Genomic DNA, 17,259 nt, shown 5'->3' with positions numbered 1-17,259 from the left:
TTCGAAAATACAACTGCAATTTTAGTACCCAACATATCTTAACACTTGAATTAACAACAGCTACAACCAATATTTTTATAAAATGTTACTGGACCCTGGGAAACAACATCAAATCTCAACTAGCACCTGGTAATACTTGACTGCCATACTTTCCCACAATTGAGTAACAGTTAATGTGCCTTCAAACACAGCAACAAAACTGAAAGAAATACAAATACAACAGTGGAATTACCCCCCCTTACTTTCAATGTAACCACGTTCAAGTGTCAAGCCACTTTCAACCACTATTATTGTTCAACAACACTTGCCAATTCAACACTTAATCCGCGGCAAGGAGAAGTTTGACAAAAAAACTGTCCGTTAAATAATCGACTGACTGGTCATACAAAATACTGCATTGCAAGTTGAAAATGGCATGTTTAAAAATCTTCACCAAAAATTCTGAACTACAACATTTTAAAATATGTGAGTCTGTTTTAGTTGTGAGAAAGCGTCGAGTAGTTCCTTATTCTGCTTGCACCAGATAGTTTCATCACCATCTTGAATATAATCTTGCCATAACAAAGAACACTATTTATTATCAATAAATTACAACAAAGAAGTCAGACTTGACTGACCAGTTTAAAGTTTAGCACAAAAAAGCAATGTAATACTTCACTGTGAGGGTCACAGATAAAACACCATTAAAACCAAAGTGTGCTGGCCAGGGTCATTTATCAAGTAGGTCCTTAGCATGGACCGGTTAAACCACTGGCAGTTAGCCTATTGTCAATCACCTAGTAGGGTGCTACAAGCTAAAGCTGTACAAACAATGTTTTAGACGTGGACCATGGAACAATGCCTTCATAGCTTCCGTTGATCTTCTTAGACTGCCCAAATTAATTCAAGTATTGGTAGATTTTTCTCTTGAAAGCTTTACCGAAGTGGTTTTAAGCATTTTTTTATTTCTCTGTTTTTCTGTGTACTGACTGACAGATTAACTTTCCATGTGCCACAACTTGGTTGCAATTAATGATCAACTGTTGAAAAGACACATATTTGATTGTCAGCTACATTATCCCATCTCCCACCATACAACTTAGCACCTTTCAGAAACACTGCATGCAGAGTACTGAAAGTGATTATCACACTTTTGCAAACATTATTCGAAGGCGTTGACCGACCAATGTCAAGAAATCATAATAACCCACAAACTAAGCAAACATGGTGATACCCAAATCCCTGCCGCACAATTGACAAAACAAACATATAACTGTGTATCTGATTTTGGTACGTGTGACTTTCTGTGCAAAATACCTTGACTAACTTTTACTGCAGAAACCTGATTGCAGACCCTCTATACAACTAACAATACTGAAATAACTAACAGACAGTTTTCCAACTTTCACTAATATATTGACAAACACTAACAACACAAATTTTCAGGGTTACAAATCATACTAAAACTGATTACTTTGCTACATTGGCAGCTGTTCTTCATTGTATATTGTGATATATCGTAGGAACTATCATTATTTTACTAACACAGCTTGTTGCTGAAGCTCCCAAGCTTATAACTAACAATACTTTTATACATTTAAACAAACCGAAGGTGTACAAAAACAAAATAACATCATACAATTGAAACACAATAAAGTATTCAAATTATTATCATTGCACAATAAAGCAAACAAAGGTTACCCCATAGTAACAAAAACAAGATACTGTTTGTGACTTTCCGCTGCTACACAAAATGTCAGCTTTTGTATTGACAAAAAAACATGAAAACAACTCTACCGTCCCCATTGTGTTTATCTGACTCATGACACATGTTTGATTAAAGGTGAAGATAAAAAGATTATTACTTAAAAAAACATACACTTGTATTGAGTTTTGCAAACCTGGCAAACTCTCGCTGTCTGGAATTTAAACTACATCAAAACATAAAAATCAGAGCTATTAGCTAACTGAAGCAGGTTTCCTGGATGGCCACAACCTACATCTCAGCTATACTAACCAATGTTAACCAGACCACAAGAGTGTATGCCAATGTAGACAACACTACAGCGTTGTTCAGTCTCTGAGTGTCCCACTTGCCTGTGGTATGCTGAAGTGAACTTAAACTTGCCACACAATTATTTCAAGGGCTAGGTTTACAATGCGTTGAATTTACAATACATATCTGTAGTCTTTGTACTAACTTGTATGATGTCATAATGTCATACAATTGGCAAACATCGGCAGCTGTTTGCTGTCAAAAAATTCATTGTATTTATATATGTTTTTGGATAAAGACCAAAAACAGGGTTATTGAATAGCACAATACAAACTACATCAATTTAAATTTCATCTGTCATACGGCAAGACTTTTTCACGGTTACAACACAACTTTCAAAGTTTATCTGACCAAACAAGAAACAATTCGACAAGAAATATTCCTGCATCAACCAGCAATACAATAGTTCTACAAACCATCACCATTAGCAGCAAACCCTTAAAAGTGTGCAGAATTCTGTGTTAACTGGATCATCCCAGTAACAGTACAATTGTCCTTCAGCTCTGAGATACTGCTTCAGAATGTCAGGATCCCAGTAACAAAAGATACAGACTTACACACCATGGGTTTTCAAAACACCGGCTTCATACGCTAAAGTGCATTGTTATCATGGATCACAAACATTATGAACATGTCGTGGATCTATGGATCAGGATTAGGTTTCTCCTTATAAGAGCCAGCCAACATAAACACGGCCGAGACATTTGTGAAAGAAACTGTTTCCATTATAAATGTGTCACATGAAATTGTGGCCACATTGTTATTGTCTCGGAGTGATTTGTGTCAAAACATCTCCGATGCTGATAATGATTTTAGGTGCATTCTTTATCTGTGAATACTTTTTTTATCCTAATTGATACGCTCTTTATTTTTAAGGACATTGGTTCTTTGTCTCACATTTACAAAAAAATGTGGTGCATGGTTTTGTATGTTTGTTACATGTTAAAATATGAACATAAAAAACGTTTAAATTTTTTTGTACGGCCAATTATCTCATATAAGCCAACCATGAAGGCACTTTGTTTTTGGTGTGAATGTTAATTTGGTCTTTGTAACATGTCAAATAGGAATTTTCCTGTTGAAATAATTATGCCTAAGATACTATTTTGTATGTAGCATCTTATTCAGGTCATTCTTATGGGACTTTGTTTTGTTGCAAACAACAGTCCAGGTCTTTAACACACAATAACCAGCTCTCTGGCGACATCAGGCAGATGTAAGCTATTTTGCACAGTGTGTGAAAAGGTAGTGATGACGGATTAGTCAGGGAAAAAAACTCAAACAAATAGTCTACTTACAAATCTGTTTTTGACATATTTCCATTCTTTGTCACACTCAATGGCTCTGAAATATACAAAGCAAAATAAACTTGACATTTCACATACAAAAATTGTATTCAAAAGCAAAACTGCGATATACAATATTAGCAGACTCAAAAAAGTTATGTAGATTTCAATGTGACAAATTAAATATCGTACTTAGCATTTTTATTCGCTGCCTTTCCAGCATTTTTCTGTGATGCTGCTGTTGTCGCAGGGCAACTGTACTCCCTGTTGCAATGTTACCATGTTGGTTGCTTGTGCTTGTATGTGGGGAGTGGACCAGGTTTGATTCGGTGCTGTCGCCATGAAAAGACTTCTGTTGGTGTAAAATAGTGTTGGTTGCATTGCTTTTTAAAATTGAAAAGAAAAACATGCAAAATTGTGGTATGGCTGGGTTGCAAAATATTAAACACTTAACAAATTTGTCTTAACTGGATGAAACGGACTACTGGACTAGACTAATCACAATAGTTAACTCATGCCATTACATTATTTTTAAAAATAAATCGAACCACAATCAAATGCAAGAATTGTTCAACGAATTGCTTTACCAGGTAGACAGTGTTCAACTATGTGTTTACATACTGTCATGCTGGACATAAGACAGGTTTACATTTAGCTTCAATAAATATGACAAGGCAACAAAATATTACTAAATATGGGCTTTTTAATCTGTGGAAAATATTTGACATTGGTGGTAAATTACAGTGAGCTGCCTGCAACTCACAATAAAAAACATTATTGACTTTATTGCTTATACATGACTTTCCTGTTGAAATGGTAAAGTTTTGGTCAAAAAATTCGGGTGAAATTATTGATCAAGCTTAGTTAGCAACAAACACATTACGTAAAATAGTTTTGTTACAAGTATGTAATGCAAAATAAATTGTCTGCAACCAAACAAGCAATTCTATGTGGAAACATTTTGATTTCGATGGTACCCTGGTTAAAGCTGAATAGAGCATGCAAGAGACAAACCTGCATTGAATACAGATTGACAGGCAACTCCAAATGCAGCAGCGGCATTTTGTTTCAAATGAAACAACAAATTTAAATTACAACCTAATATATATAGCTGAACAGAACACACAGTTAGGTTCATGCAGCACAGGTAAAAAAAAGGTTATGAATTGCTTTGAAAAACCCTTTTGTTTAAAAAAATATTGTGGGTGTGTTTTTAAAATAAAAAACATGGTTTATTGATTTATTCACAAAAATCACAACATCACAAAAATCGCAAAAAAATAATTTATTAACAGTTGAACAACATTGCAAAGTTTTAGACAAACATCAACAGCCAAGTTTAATATAAAACGTTGATTGGCCTTCTTGACCTTAGTTCAAGTATACTTAAAGCAGCCTAGAAAGTGAATCATCCGAAAGAGTGGAATGTGATAAATAGTTTGTGTACAGTTTAGTATTTTGCAAAACTAAAAGTGACCAAAGGAAGTCTTCCACAAAAAATCTAAAATTTTGTTTGACATTTGCATTGTACTGAAGGAACTGACATATTTGTATGTTTTTTGACATTCGACACAATATCATCTTGTTTACATAGAAAACATACCCCAGACGACCTTAAACAGCAACAGATGTTCACTATGTTGTGCATCTACAGTGTTTGGGGATTATCCGAACACCAGTAACCAGTAATTTTTTTACTTTGCCACTTTTTAAGCATCCCGTTCTTCCTGCCCTACTATGTTCTAAAGCAGAGTTACTGTTTTGCAAAGTTCGTATTCTGTGTTTTTTGCTGAACATTGCAAAATATAATAGTTTATAGATTCAACCAATACACAAATGTCATTTCCACAATCACAAAACAACAGGCAAACTGCACATATACAACATCATGTACAAACATTGGCTAAAGTCTAAGAAAAATCCAATAAACTGCATTCATTACTTCAGCATAAAAGTCTGATAAAGCCAACTACTCTACCAGTATGCACTGGTTTCAACTATGTAACAGAGGTTGGGTATTGCGTTACACGCTAGCTAGCATCTCGACAGATCGTTTAAATGGCATGACAACAATCTTGCCCAGACCACAACAACACAGCAACTCAATAGTCCTCAGCCCCAAAGTCAAACGTCTTTGTAAACACGGTGCCGGCTGGCGTGGATTAAGTATTGTCCCCTGATAACATTATCTGCCTTGGAATGGATTCCCAACAATGGCATGACTTTTTCCTGTGGTTTACTTCATTTCAAAGGAACACAAGGGGAAAATGAACACATGGATTATGTTTCAATGGTGTTAATGTCAGACGTTCATTCATCATTTCATTAACGTACCAACATTATTAATTGTTCTCTTAGTTTGGGAACCACTCAAGGGAACCTGGTGGTTTAGTATGTATCAAGATATTGTAAAAATTTTTTATTAAAATTTTATTTTTGAATTTACATACAAGGAACATATCCATGTATATATTATGTAGTTGTTACAGCTCACTTTTTAAACATATTTAAGTAACTGACCAAAAATGTTCAGCTAGAATATCATTAGCCCGCATTTTAATGCCATTTATTATTTCAGGCCCAATTTTGAAACCTATTATAAATTACCTCAGGATAGCTTTTTCATTATCCTCAGTCATAAAAACATTATTTTCAATGTAACTTACTGAACTACGAAGTCCTTTGTTGCTTGGGACTGTCATGTAGCCAAGGTTTGCAATAGGAATATTGAATGCTGAAGGGATGTTAACAAATGAATGATGTTCAGATAAGCCTTTTGACTGAGCTACAAAATATAGAGTTGTGCCATTTTCAAGATCAATTTATCAACAACAAAAAAATTAATGCAATACTGCAACAGTCGACAAAAATATTACAGCACTCCTAGTTTTAAATTAACTTTTAATGATATCACCAACAATGTATAACAGCAGTTCTACTGTAGAATCTTCCTAATGTTAAATTAACTTTTAACAATATTACCAACAGTGTCTGTTCGTTTATACCAGTTTCAATTTGCTTTGTTTGATCTGCAGATGATGATGTCATGGGTGTTTTGTGATTACAGGAAGATGCCCGACAATCGGAGCCAACACTGCAATGTGACCCTTTCGCTCCAATGGAAGATCCAGTATCGGTGGATGAATTTGACAATGACACGTTACGAATGGATGCACATGGAGCTGTGTTTATTCCCAATCGTGAAAGAGTTGCCCAGTCCGATAACAATGGCTGATTTCTTGTGCTCCGAGCTGGTTTAAATGGACCCGCCTCCACGCTGGTAAAGTGGAAAAAAATCAAATACAGGATCTGATTCTGTCAGAGCTTCTCGAACTCTGGGTTGCTGGGGTCGCCAAATGCAAGACTCAGGATGTTTATTGTTAAAGGAATGATGAACAAGTAAAATGACATGCAGCTAAAAACTTTTTTATCATTAAGTTGGGCGCCATGAAACGTTTTCCACTAGATTAATGTGAATTTACTTTTAATTCCATCAAACATTCTGGCACATAAAAATAGGAGCCTACCATAAGTTGATAATAGTTGGTGTGGATAGTCTAGCAGGTATGGTATATCCAATCTTTCCTCCACACGAAATAATTGGCGATAAATCTCGGAAAGTCAGATTTTGTTTTAGCCCCAAAAAATCCTTTTCATGAGTCAACAAATGAAGAGAGGTAGAAGATTTTCCATTATCAGCTGAGCTACAACAAGACGAAGTATAAAAATATACGGTTAAACAATCACGAAACAATATTTTGGACTAAAATTGTTTTTTAATTTATACGTTGTTTAAATGTTTTTAATGCTTATCACTACATTTTGTTTCTGGTGACATTCAATTAAAATTTTTTCAATTCAGTTTAAATTGGAACAGATTATGTTAAAAAAATATTTTTTTGTTTGGTTTGAAAAACAACCAACCAAAACTTTTTTGGAGTGAGCGATTCTTCAGATAAACAAATATTTTCACTTGATGTTGAAACTGTCAATTGTGAACTTTGCGATGTAGATTTGGTTGATGTGCTGGAAAAAACACTGTAGAAGCTAAACTGCAAATTAAAGAACAAACAGCAGTGATCACCAAAAAAATTTCATCGTAGTAAACGCAACAATAAATAAAATAAAAATCGTTAAGTTGATAATATTTTTATTGTTGGTCACAATCATTCATTCATTGGTTTATTTTGCCCAAAGTATTTCAGTAATTAACACATATGTCACTTAACTTTGCATACATTTAACAATCAGCCTGAAGAGATTTAGTTTTACTGAAAAGTAATACCTTTTCCTGCACTGTGGAATAAGTTGTGTTGAAGACGCAATGGGCAAAACTCGAGAATGAACTTTTTGTTTTCTAATTCTATGTCGGAGTAGGTTATTGGACAAAAATGGGCACGGAGGTGGCAAAATAGAGTTGGGTGCAAAATTTTCTGTGCCTTCTGCAACGAATTTCTGCGAAGTAAAAACAAACTTATTTTTAAACAGTATGATGGAAAATTTCCGTATCTTAACGTCATTATCTATACACAAAACCAAATGAACAGAGACAAAAATGACTTTCACAGATACATAACAAAGTGCATGGTTGTGTAAATTTTTGTCGCTTTGGCTTTCATTCACCATTTACTAGGTTATGGTTTCCTAAATTGTTTATAACTTACCTTCAACCACATTAAGCCCCAATACTAAACTATTTTATGAATCCCTAAATGGTCATCATTGATGCTAGGTTTTTTTAAATACACGAAATTGTGTACAGTAACAGAAATTTTTGGTAAAACTTACCTTTTCAGGTTGAAATTGGTCCAGTTGTAAACTGATAGGACAGTTTTTTCTTACCAGAGGCAGCAGCGAAGACAGATCATTGCCCAATAATCTAATAAACAAAAAGCTGGGTTCAATCATTCTTGTAACATTAACCCCAATCAGTATTGTTTAAAATTTTTTAAATGGGAACTGTTTGTCCCATTGTGGAAAATATCCACAGCACTTATGGCATCCTAACAATTCCTATCCCATTAAAGTAAACATCTTGGGGTGCAAATAATGGATTTACAAATGGATTTTTCTTAAATCAGGCATTGTAACACTAGCATACAATTTCTAGCTTTTAAAACTTATTTTAGGACCATACACCAAAAAATTCTATTTAAATAAGGTTCTTCATGTCTTCAAAGTCAGCTATTGAGCATAAATTCCTGTAAACAAAATAATTTAAAAAGACACTCTTAAGATGTACAGAAATATATGGAAAAAAAATCTTTAAATGCATACGACTGAAATATTTTTATTTTCCTACTTCTGTTCCAAAACTGTAAACCTCCTGATGGGGTTGTGTGATACAATCTTGGCAGAAAACTCCTTTTTAGGAGGACGGACTTTGCAGCTTTTTCTGCGATAGTTGTGTTTTGTAACTTCGTACTCAACAGGAATGTTTGTCAGCAAATGGTGAGATCCAGCTAGTTCTAAACAAAATTGCACATTTATTTAATACAGAGAACAAATAAACTGAAGTAAAAACCTTAACAAATTGAAGACTGAAACTGCATTCCCTCGGTTATAAAGATTATCACAGACTTTTGAACAAACTGCAGAACTAAAATAAAATAAACCTGTTTCTGATGCTTGCTTTGTTGCTTCCACATTAATTTTTTTAGCAATTGGGTTTGAAACATTCTACAACAAAAGAAACAACTTAAGTTTTGGAAGAAAAATGCTTTGGAAATTTGAAAAAGCTGTTGTATTTAGCCAACAATAAATGTTTTCTAAAACACAAAAATAAAGCTCTGATCTGACTATATAAAGCTCTAGCTTCTCGTTTCTAGTCATGCTCCGGCAAAAGTAACTTTTCTTTGTCCCTTCTCTTCATGTTCTTAGCCTTTCTTGTTTCTACATTACTCAGTAAGACATAACTTATCGCTGTAGTTGCAAAATGAAGAATTTTAAATGGAATGGATGAAGTTTTGATAGTGCACAACAAACCTATATTTTTGTGTGCATAAGTTTAGAATATTTGACAAGATATAATCTAATCTGCTCACAGTTGTAGCCCTACAGGTATTTCACACAAACGAACTTAAAATAAACCTTGCATTCTTATACTTATGCGCTTTTTTCAACACCATACAAAAAACACAGGTAAACTTCTAATTTTGTAGAAACATCTTTCACATAATCATTACTGTCATATCTTAGGTAAGGAACAGAATGCAATAATGTTGAAATGTCTACAAGAGAAATGTGGCGGCCAAAAAAAATTTGCGCCATGCTTGAAACGTTTAGGCAAATGTTTGTGCGGTCAACAACAATCAGTTTGCATTCGGTAAAAAAACGTTTTGGTTTCTTGCATTTGGTTTCTAAGGTGACTCCGTCGCACCATCTTGTGACAAAAAATTAAAATAATTGCAAAGATTTGAGAAGTGGTTAACAAATATAAAACAAAACAGGGTAAAACTATGGAACGCTTGATGGTAAAAATCCCTTTCGTGTGTGAAGTAGACACGGAAATTATGCATTTTCCTTGCCAATACTAACCCCACGTTATCTCGACTAATGCAAGGGGCGTGATCAAGTAATAGTTCTATTATCTCCGTATTTAGAAATACCAAAACTAACAAGTCACCGGAAGCAAAGCAACGCAGACCAAAAATAGTTACAAGAAGGCACAAGCCAAAGTTCAAAACGTGCTAAACGACAAGCAAGTGGCACACGGCAACAATACGTGACCGACAAATGACTTAATCTTACTTTAGGAATATGATGAGCTTTTTGTTCCGGCTTCTGAGGTAATGTCTTTGGATTGGTGTCTCACACGTTACCCCGAAAAAGCAATACGCGTTAATTCTTTTTTAATTGCTTTGGGGTCCTGTGTTGTCGTGCCGATGTTGCATCGATTGGTTACACACATTGTAGCCTATACAACAAATCGCAGCTGAACCTGTGACTTGAAAAATAAAAAAACTAATCATTAAACAAAGTCAGGCGAAGTCTATTTTATCAGGTTCTAGAAAATCTGTTGAATCGTCACACTGGTATTCTTTCCTTACGTCAGATTATACCAGTTGATGCCCACATTGGAGAAATACCGGCAAGTTGTTTACACAGATTCGTGGGCAAATATTAAGCAACAAAATTGAAAACTGCATGCCAAAAGAGATGCAGTAAACTGGAAGCTTAAATCGAGGCTATTTTTTTTATCGCGATATGGATGCTAACTCAGATATAGGCAACAGAAAAGGGTGAAAGTTATGACCATTCTACAGTCGCTCAGTTAAATCCAGTTTTACTCCAATCTGCTAAGGTTGACAGTGAAATAATTTTTGACAGTCGTCCAGTCGTCGGTTGGTTGCTGCAACACCGCTGTGTTATTCAGTATGTTTTCAACAGGCAATAACTCATAACATGCGAACGTAATAATTAATCAGACGCTTAATTTACCCGCGGAATCGTAGTAATTTGATTATTCATAATTCCAGGAGCAGGTTGCTTTGAGCCAGAGTGAGATCATCATGCGAAACCACGACCGTCTCAAAAAGATAAAGCGAACATTTGTTCTTCGGCACGCCTTGCTCTAAATTTAGCCGCGCAGGGAAACGAGAGGGCATCATGATGTAATGGCATGGCTTCGTCCAATGATTTATAAATGACTCAATCGCTCGACATTTACCGCAGATTCGGTGCAAGTGTGCGGGGTGGCAAGGTACAGTCACTTACGTATTGATAACGTGTTGTTTTTTGACGTTGAATTGTGGGTGAATCATTCCCCGCAATTTTATGAGGTGAATTACTACTGTATGTTTTTTAAGCAAACCTATTCCTGTGAATCGCAATCGTGCTATCAAGGTCACGCTGCAATGAAAATGTCACTGAAATATCGCGACATAGTTTCATTTCATCATTCATTGTGATGATACTGCGGACTGTAGTCTTGAATAAGGAAACAAGGCCATCGTTCTTATGTGTGTAGTTTAAATTGCATCTAAGTATACTATGAGGACAAGTCGTTGGTAATTACCGTTTAGGGAATAAGGACTTTGTATACAGGCGTCGAGATTTGTTTTGCGTTTTAAATTTCTTGTCAGCAAACATGTTCTACACAGAATTGCGGCCGACACCGGACGTTTGTCCTTAGCCAGTGCCGTGTTATACTTTCTCTGGACAGCGAAATGAATAAAAACAGAAATCTTTACGAAAACATTGTCAGCACAATAAAGTTTTGAGAAAGGCAAGAATACAGAAGGTTGCCAACTTCGCAGTAACTCACTTCACACCTTTTGAGGAAAGCTACGAGATTTTGAAGCACCCGCCGACATCAAACGTTGCAAATGCGTCTGACCGGCTATCGACACTTTGTACGATAATGACCAAGAGCCCGGGGCTAAATTTCTACCGTAAACTTGTCAAGGTCATATCTGACGTCACGGTGTTACGTCATAGGATGATCAAAAATCATCCACTTCGCAGGTGTTTGTTAACGCGCAAAAAATTGACGAAAAAAGTTCGTCGATGCAAATCTGAACAGGTTATAAAAGCAGCGCCTAAGCGCGAGTATTTAGGCAGTTAGCATAGGTTCGGTTGAGGCACAGACATACTATGTTTAGGGCTTCGTTAAATTTGCTGCATTAACGTTGGAAGCGAGTGAACGTGGATAGTTTGCAAAAGTCGAATTCCTGTTACCGTGGCTAAAGAGACGAATTTCAAAATGGCGTGAGCTTGTTTAGCAAAGATGCGTATTTACATTTCGCAAAATTGGGGGCGTATTTCCACAGCGTTTGCAAAGTAACCGAACTCATCTGTACTCAGGCAAGTGACAAAATTGAACATTGTTGTTTTACGCAAAATCAGTAAAACAAATCCCAATACGTAGAGCAAATTAAAACGCCCTGATGGTTTCGGTGTGATAATGTTGTCTGTTTTTGCACCAAATTCCCTGTCCAATGGCAAGTTATATGAAAACCACATGTGCTCCTCTAGCCAAAAAGGTTGGGCGCCCCAATTTAGAGTTTGGCAGTGTTGTCGTGGTGGGACGTGGTTTATATCTACACTTACCATATACTGACTGTTGCTTATGTATTCAGGATTAGGTTGCAGTTTGTTAGAGCACATATCATGGCATGCGTAATGTGGAATGTGATAGCAGCGGCCTCTGTGTTCTACGTTAGTGTGGTTAACGGTCACAGTTGGATCGCGTGCACCGACTACACGGAAAAAAACGGAGCCGACTGGGATCCGAACAAGTGCAGGGGATTTCCCAGAAACGCGGAAGTAAGATGTCCGAAAACAAGCGTGTTTGGACTCGACAAAGGTTTGTTTTACGCGGGAATTGTTGTGGTTTGGCTTTTGTTTCTACTTAAAAATAAAACTTGCATACATTACCTTGCCACTAGTCGTCTTAACAAACTACAAATGATTTAGGTTTTTGCGTTTAAAACACGTCAGTGATTTCTAACCTTTCTTAACCTTCATGTCGGCATCTTCTTAAAACCACAGACCATCAGATTTACCTCCCTTTAGGTTCTGATTCCCAGAGGGTTTTACTTTTCATCCTTTTTTCTGGACCAAAAAAGACAACATTTTTAATTCGTTTCCTCTTCAGGTTACGACCACATTCCCAACAATGAGAACGCGTGCGGGGAGAAGAAGCGGATTTACACCCAAACTCATCCTATGGCCGTCTACTATCCTGGACAACAAGTCGTGCTCGTCCACCCAATGAAGGTAACTTGATGGAATCCATATAAGGATGTTCTACGTCACATAAAAACTATTTTTACTCAAAATCGATACATCGTATATACTTTGGAAATTAATGAACAAATTATTCTGTTGGCGGAGAACAAGTTTAGACAACGTGCATATTAGTTACGATGGTGATCTTTTCGTTTAAATCCCCGTATTTTAATATCGCCAGGACTTGGTAAATACGGAATTCTGCAAATAAAATGTACGAATTAAATAATGTATAAACATGCTTGGGCAAGCCTTTTGTACTGTTGTATTCCGATATTACGTCAGACATTAAACCGTTCTGTATTCATTCTAGAACCACGGAGCCGACAGCGCTTGTGGAAATATCTGGATTCCGGATTACGGATCGTGGATATACCGGACGGGGGGTTCCCCTTCGTCGAGCGATCCGACACTGGAGGAATTCAAGCGGATCAAGGTTTTCGATCTAGGTAGGAATTACAATCGTTAGTTTTTAAATACAATATTGCAAACTTAGTGCTGCTATTTTGACGCTAGCAGTTGAGTGATTGTTACATCAGAACAAAGCAAGAAGTGGTGATATTTTTGTAAACAAAGTTCATTTGGTTGTGAAAAGTGCCCAATCAACATTAAATCGTTTTCGCGAAACGTAAAAAGCCACGGCTTCCGAAATCGATTAAATCTGTGGTGTCGTCCGGGTGTCTCGGGTTCGCTTGTATTTTGTGACAATGGTAATTACCAAAGATGCCACAGGCTTTAATGTCGTTCGTTAGCTCAAAAATATCCATGCATAATTGTTGTGTGAGATTTCAAAACATGACGTTCTGTGTTGTTTTTAGGTTGAATGATTAAATAATTATAGCAGTTGTTCTTAAACTGCGCCTTGTGTTACGTTTCCAAGGGCGTCAAGTAAAAATTGACACAAAAAATGGATTTGTTTGAAAAAATGGAACCAAGCAACAAACAAATTAACTTGGCCGACTGCGACAGAAAATGGCGAACTAGGCACAAATCGTTTTGATAGATGTAAGATTGGTGCGCCGTGAGTGCCATGAATCTTTTCAGGTGCGCTGCACGCAAACCACTGTACTACGGGAATATTTTTTTTTTGTTTTTGATGGAGTTATTTATCACTATGTCAAATTTCCATCTTTTATAAACTTATTTTCATATTTTACTCCCACTTCTATATTGGAACAAACACGTTTGTAATATTAAATACGTTTATATCAAAGGCAAATTCGCATCAACTTATTTTCTGTTTTGTCACAGGTCGATCACCACGTGGTGCGGATTTTGGTGGAGATTTAACTCTCAGTAGCAAATATCCTAAACCCGGTTTCGCAAACGCGCCAAAGTTTTGCGAAAACACTGACAAATCGATGGCGACTTACAGCTTTAATGTACCGAGCGACATTAGACCGGGGACGTACACTTTCATGTGGTTGTGGTCTTTCAATTCGGAGAAAAACATGTACAGCACTTGTTTCGAGGTTCAGATCGTACGGAACAAAGCGGCAAGAAATGCACAATTGCGGGTAAGTTGAAGCAGTGATGATGATTTGACGACTTCCGGGTTTCCATATGTTGATTTCAAAATGTAAAAAAACTAAAAAAGTCCAGGCATTGTCGTTGTTTATTAAGCAAATGTCATTGGCGTATTGGGCCGAACTATACAATATTCTCACAATTCCTGCGAAGAAATAGGCAATATTTATCAGAAGCAAGCATGTTACGTATAATGTTCTCGGCCAAACGTTCTGTTTAAATATTGCCTAGTTAGGTTCTGTTTAAATACGTAAACTGTAAAATATAGAAATGCGCGCTATATGTACTGAGAAATATATGTGAGAGTTTGGAGCAGCAACACTATAAATAAACATTGCACTAAATTGTTTTAACAGACGAACGGATTCAACGACTTCACTGAACCATGCGGTGGACTGACGTCACACCCTGACGTCATGGGTAACAGCAATCCCGGGTGCACCCGAATTCGACCATTCACGTACGCCGCGACGGCCGGCGGTCCACCCCCCACCGAAACGCCGGAAGCGGAAGAATCCACTGAAAATGAAAACGCTCCCGACCCTTATTGGTATTTGGCCCCAACCACCACTCGGGCGACACCTTACGGTTACGAAACCGCGGCTCCGGGTGGTTACCCAGGGGAAAACCCCGTGAGCGTTTATCCCAGGCCGTCGAAACCGACGAGGTGATTCTACAGTGTTGGATAATTGGTTCCCGCATGATATAACTGATACGTGTTATTTTAACTAATTTATCCAAAATAATCTGCGAGTATTCGTGCATTGTCTATTTTCTAAAATTTCGGCACAATACGTTTGTTACTAAAAGTAAGTGTTACTTTTTCAGCATACACATGAGCGTGAAAGTCCACTTGGGGTCGTTGCAGTTTTCCGGCGAAATGAGGTTGCCCGTTGCCCGTGACAACACAATACGAAGATACGTGAGCGCCGATTTTACATGTGACGTCACAGCAGTCAGCGTAAGCATTTTATTCTGTCATATTTGACATTGAACACTTTACTGTTTCCCAAAACTCTTTTTTTCCCAAGTATTCTGTGTAGACGTATTGTGTATAGTCTTGTCGCAAACAAACAAAAGGTAGACAGTGTTAACAGTATTGTAGTATTATTATATTTAAAAACTTTGTTAAACAGGAAAGCCAAAACTAAGATGCTGCTCAATGATATTTTAAGCAAACTCAACCGTGTTTATTATCAGTGCAACTATTTGTGACGAATACATGCGTGTGTTTTAAATGTCTGCTGTAATTGAACAGCGATTTGGCTTTGGCTAGTAGTGGTTGCACGCTCCGAGTTTTGCATCAAAGCGCAAACTTCTGGCTGTTAATTACAAATTTGACGCTTGAGTGAATCAAATAATTCCTCTCTCTTCGCAGTTCTGGAACGCGATGACAATTTCAGACATGGAAGAATCGATTAGAACTCGACACTTCGAAATCATGCAGCAAGGATCAAAGGAAATCGAAGCGAATCGCGTTTTTTATCACGTGACATTTGAGCAGGCTTGCGATCTTTCCATGCACCCGCCTGTTGTGAGACTAATACGCGAAGATTTGTTGTGATTATCGTGCATTCTTGTATGTCAACTACACACTACCTTGTATGAATGAGTTTGTACATGAAAGTGTTAAGATGTTATTCATGTCAGACCTGTTATTTATTGGCTTTGCGAGATTTGTGGCTTTGCGTTAATTGTACAATTTATGTGAACTTTGCATTTTTTTAAAATTTGGACACGTTGTCTTTCCAGATGTGTCGGCGTTGTAACATCGTAACAGCATGAAGTAATGCGATTGGCTAATAAAAAATATATAACGCGGTTGATTGCTTAAAGAGGAAGTTATAATTTGTGTTGACATGATTTTAAATATAAACGTGACAGCAAAAAAGCCTTCAATCGTGTGTGAGGAAACGATATTTTTGGGTAAAACAGAACCACAACCAAAATTCCATGCAAAACAGCATTCAAATGCAATGTTCGCTATTTGCATTCAATATTTTGCCCAAAGTTTTCCAAATATATAAATCTTACGTAATGCGTTTCCTTCGACCTTCCTGGAAGTGGTGAAAACCAAAAACCATGGTACAGGTGACAGCATGAAGAATCTGGTCACCATAATTGCGACACACCTTAATCTAACCGCCGGCCTCTCTGAACTTGTGAGGTTTTTGTGGATCCGAGGTGACAATCGCACTCGAGATTTGTCCCGATTACAATTTCGCCGCGAAGATAACGCGCCTGGGGGGTGATTTTACCCAGGAAATAATTAGTTTCTTATGCTGATGACGAATTTTTTGATGACTCAGAGCAGAACACAACCATTAGAAGTAAATTTAAATTCGACCGCTGCTTTAATTTGTTTTAAATGTTGTACGAGGGCGATGAAAGCCAACTTATTTGAATACACAAGGCAAGATGGATTTGTTATTTCATTACATCTTTATGTTGTAAAAGTCATAACATTGTTGTGTTTTCAAAAGTCATAATATCGTTGTGTTTTTAAAATCGTAATATCGTTGTGTTTTCAAAATCACAATATCGTTGTTACAAGAACTTAAATATTAGTGATGCATTTTTGAGCGATTTTAAGATCGTTTAGGAACTTCCTGTTTTAATGAATCAGGACCTCTTGAAAACTCGACCTCGGTTCGCGTCTGTCGTAAGTATGTGTTTGAT

At 36.8% G+C, this 17,259-nt stretch overlaps 2 protein-coding genes across 4 annotated transcripts; one reads left to right on the top strand and one right to left on the bottom strand.

Moving 5' to 3' along the window:
* Nucleotides 1–6,854: 6,854 nt before the first annotated feature.
* LOC145901642 (uncharacterized) lies at nt 6,855–9,244 on the bottom strand. Of its 3 annotated transcripts, none has more exons than XM_082989399.1 (7): nt 9,121–9,244; nt 8,937–9,000; nt 8,624–8,789; nt 8,110–8,200; nt 7,607–7,776; nt 7,242–7,347; nt 6,855–7,020 (listed from the first exon to the last, which is right to left on the bottom strand). In XM_082989399.1, exons 1-7 carry the CDS (start codon nt 9,151–9,153, stop codon nt 6,982–6,984), a joined length of 669 nt encoding a protein of 222 aa, XP_082845525.1. In that variant the 5' UTR covers nt 9,154–9,244; the 3' UTR covers nt 6,855–6,981. The 3 variants fall into 3 exon arrangements, 1 of the variants encoding a protein (XP_082845525.1); XR_014402559.1 differs by having other exon boundaries at nt 6,902–7,025; nt 7,246–7,373; XR_014402560.1 differs by having other exon boundaries at nt 6,958–7,020; nt 7,242–7,373.
* A 3,169-nt stretch (nt 9,245–12,413) lies between these two features.
* LOC145902653 (uncharacterized) lies at nt 12,414–16,257 on the top strand. The gene is made up of 7 exons (XM_082990704.1): nt 12,414–12,628; nt 12,920–13,041; nt 13,367–13,502; nt 14,305–14,570; nt 14,937–15,247; nt 15,409–15,541; nt 15,959–16,257. The coding sequence occupies exons 1-7, from the start codon at nt 12,433–12,435 to the stop codon at nt 16,142–16,144; spliced, it is 1,350 nt and encodes a 449-aa protein (XP_082846830.1). The 5' UTR covers nt 12,414–12,432; the 3' UTR covers nt 16,145–16,257.
* Nucleotides 16,258–17,259: the final 1,002 nt, after the last annotated feature.

The sequence above is a fragment of the Ascidia mentula genome, chromosome 5 (genome assembly GCF_947561715.1).
Source record: "Ascidia mentula chromosome 5, kaAscMent1.1, whole genome shotgun sequence".
Taxonomy (NCBI): Eukaryota; Metazoa; Chordata; class Ascidiacea; order Phlebobranchia; family Ascidiidae; genus Ascidia; species Ascidia mentula.
Note: the sequence above shows the minus strand (reverse complement) of the source record. Positions and strands in the feature narration are given on the sequence as shown.

Bases quoted from the DNA above. Each gene is read 5' to 3' on its own strand.
- LOC145902653 (XM_082990704.1), top strand. From the start codon at position 12,433: ATGGCATGCGTAATGTGGAATGTGATAGCAGCGGCCTCTGTGTTCTAC. The intron at 13,042-13,366 runs GTAACTTGATGG...TATTCATTCTAG, and splicing joins TGCTCGTCCACCCAATGAAG to AACCACGGAGCCGACAGCGC. The intron at 14,571-14,936 runs GTAAGTTGAAGC...TTGTTTTAACAG, and splicing joins CAAGAAATGCACAATTGCGG to ACGAACGGATTCAACGACTT.
- LOC145901642 (XM_082989399.1), bottom strand. From the start codon at position 9,153: ATGACTAGAAACGAGAAGCTAGAGCTTTATATA. The intron at 8,790-8,936 runs GTTTATTTTATT...AATTTTGTTTAG, and splicing joins AAAGCAAGCATCAGAAACAG to AACTAGCTGGATCTCACCAT. The intron at 7,021-7,241 runs GTTGTTTTTCAA...GTTGTAGCTCAG, and splicing joins CTCCAAAAAAGTTTTGGTTG to CTGATAATGGAAAATCTTCT.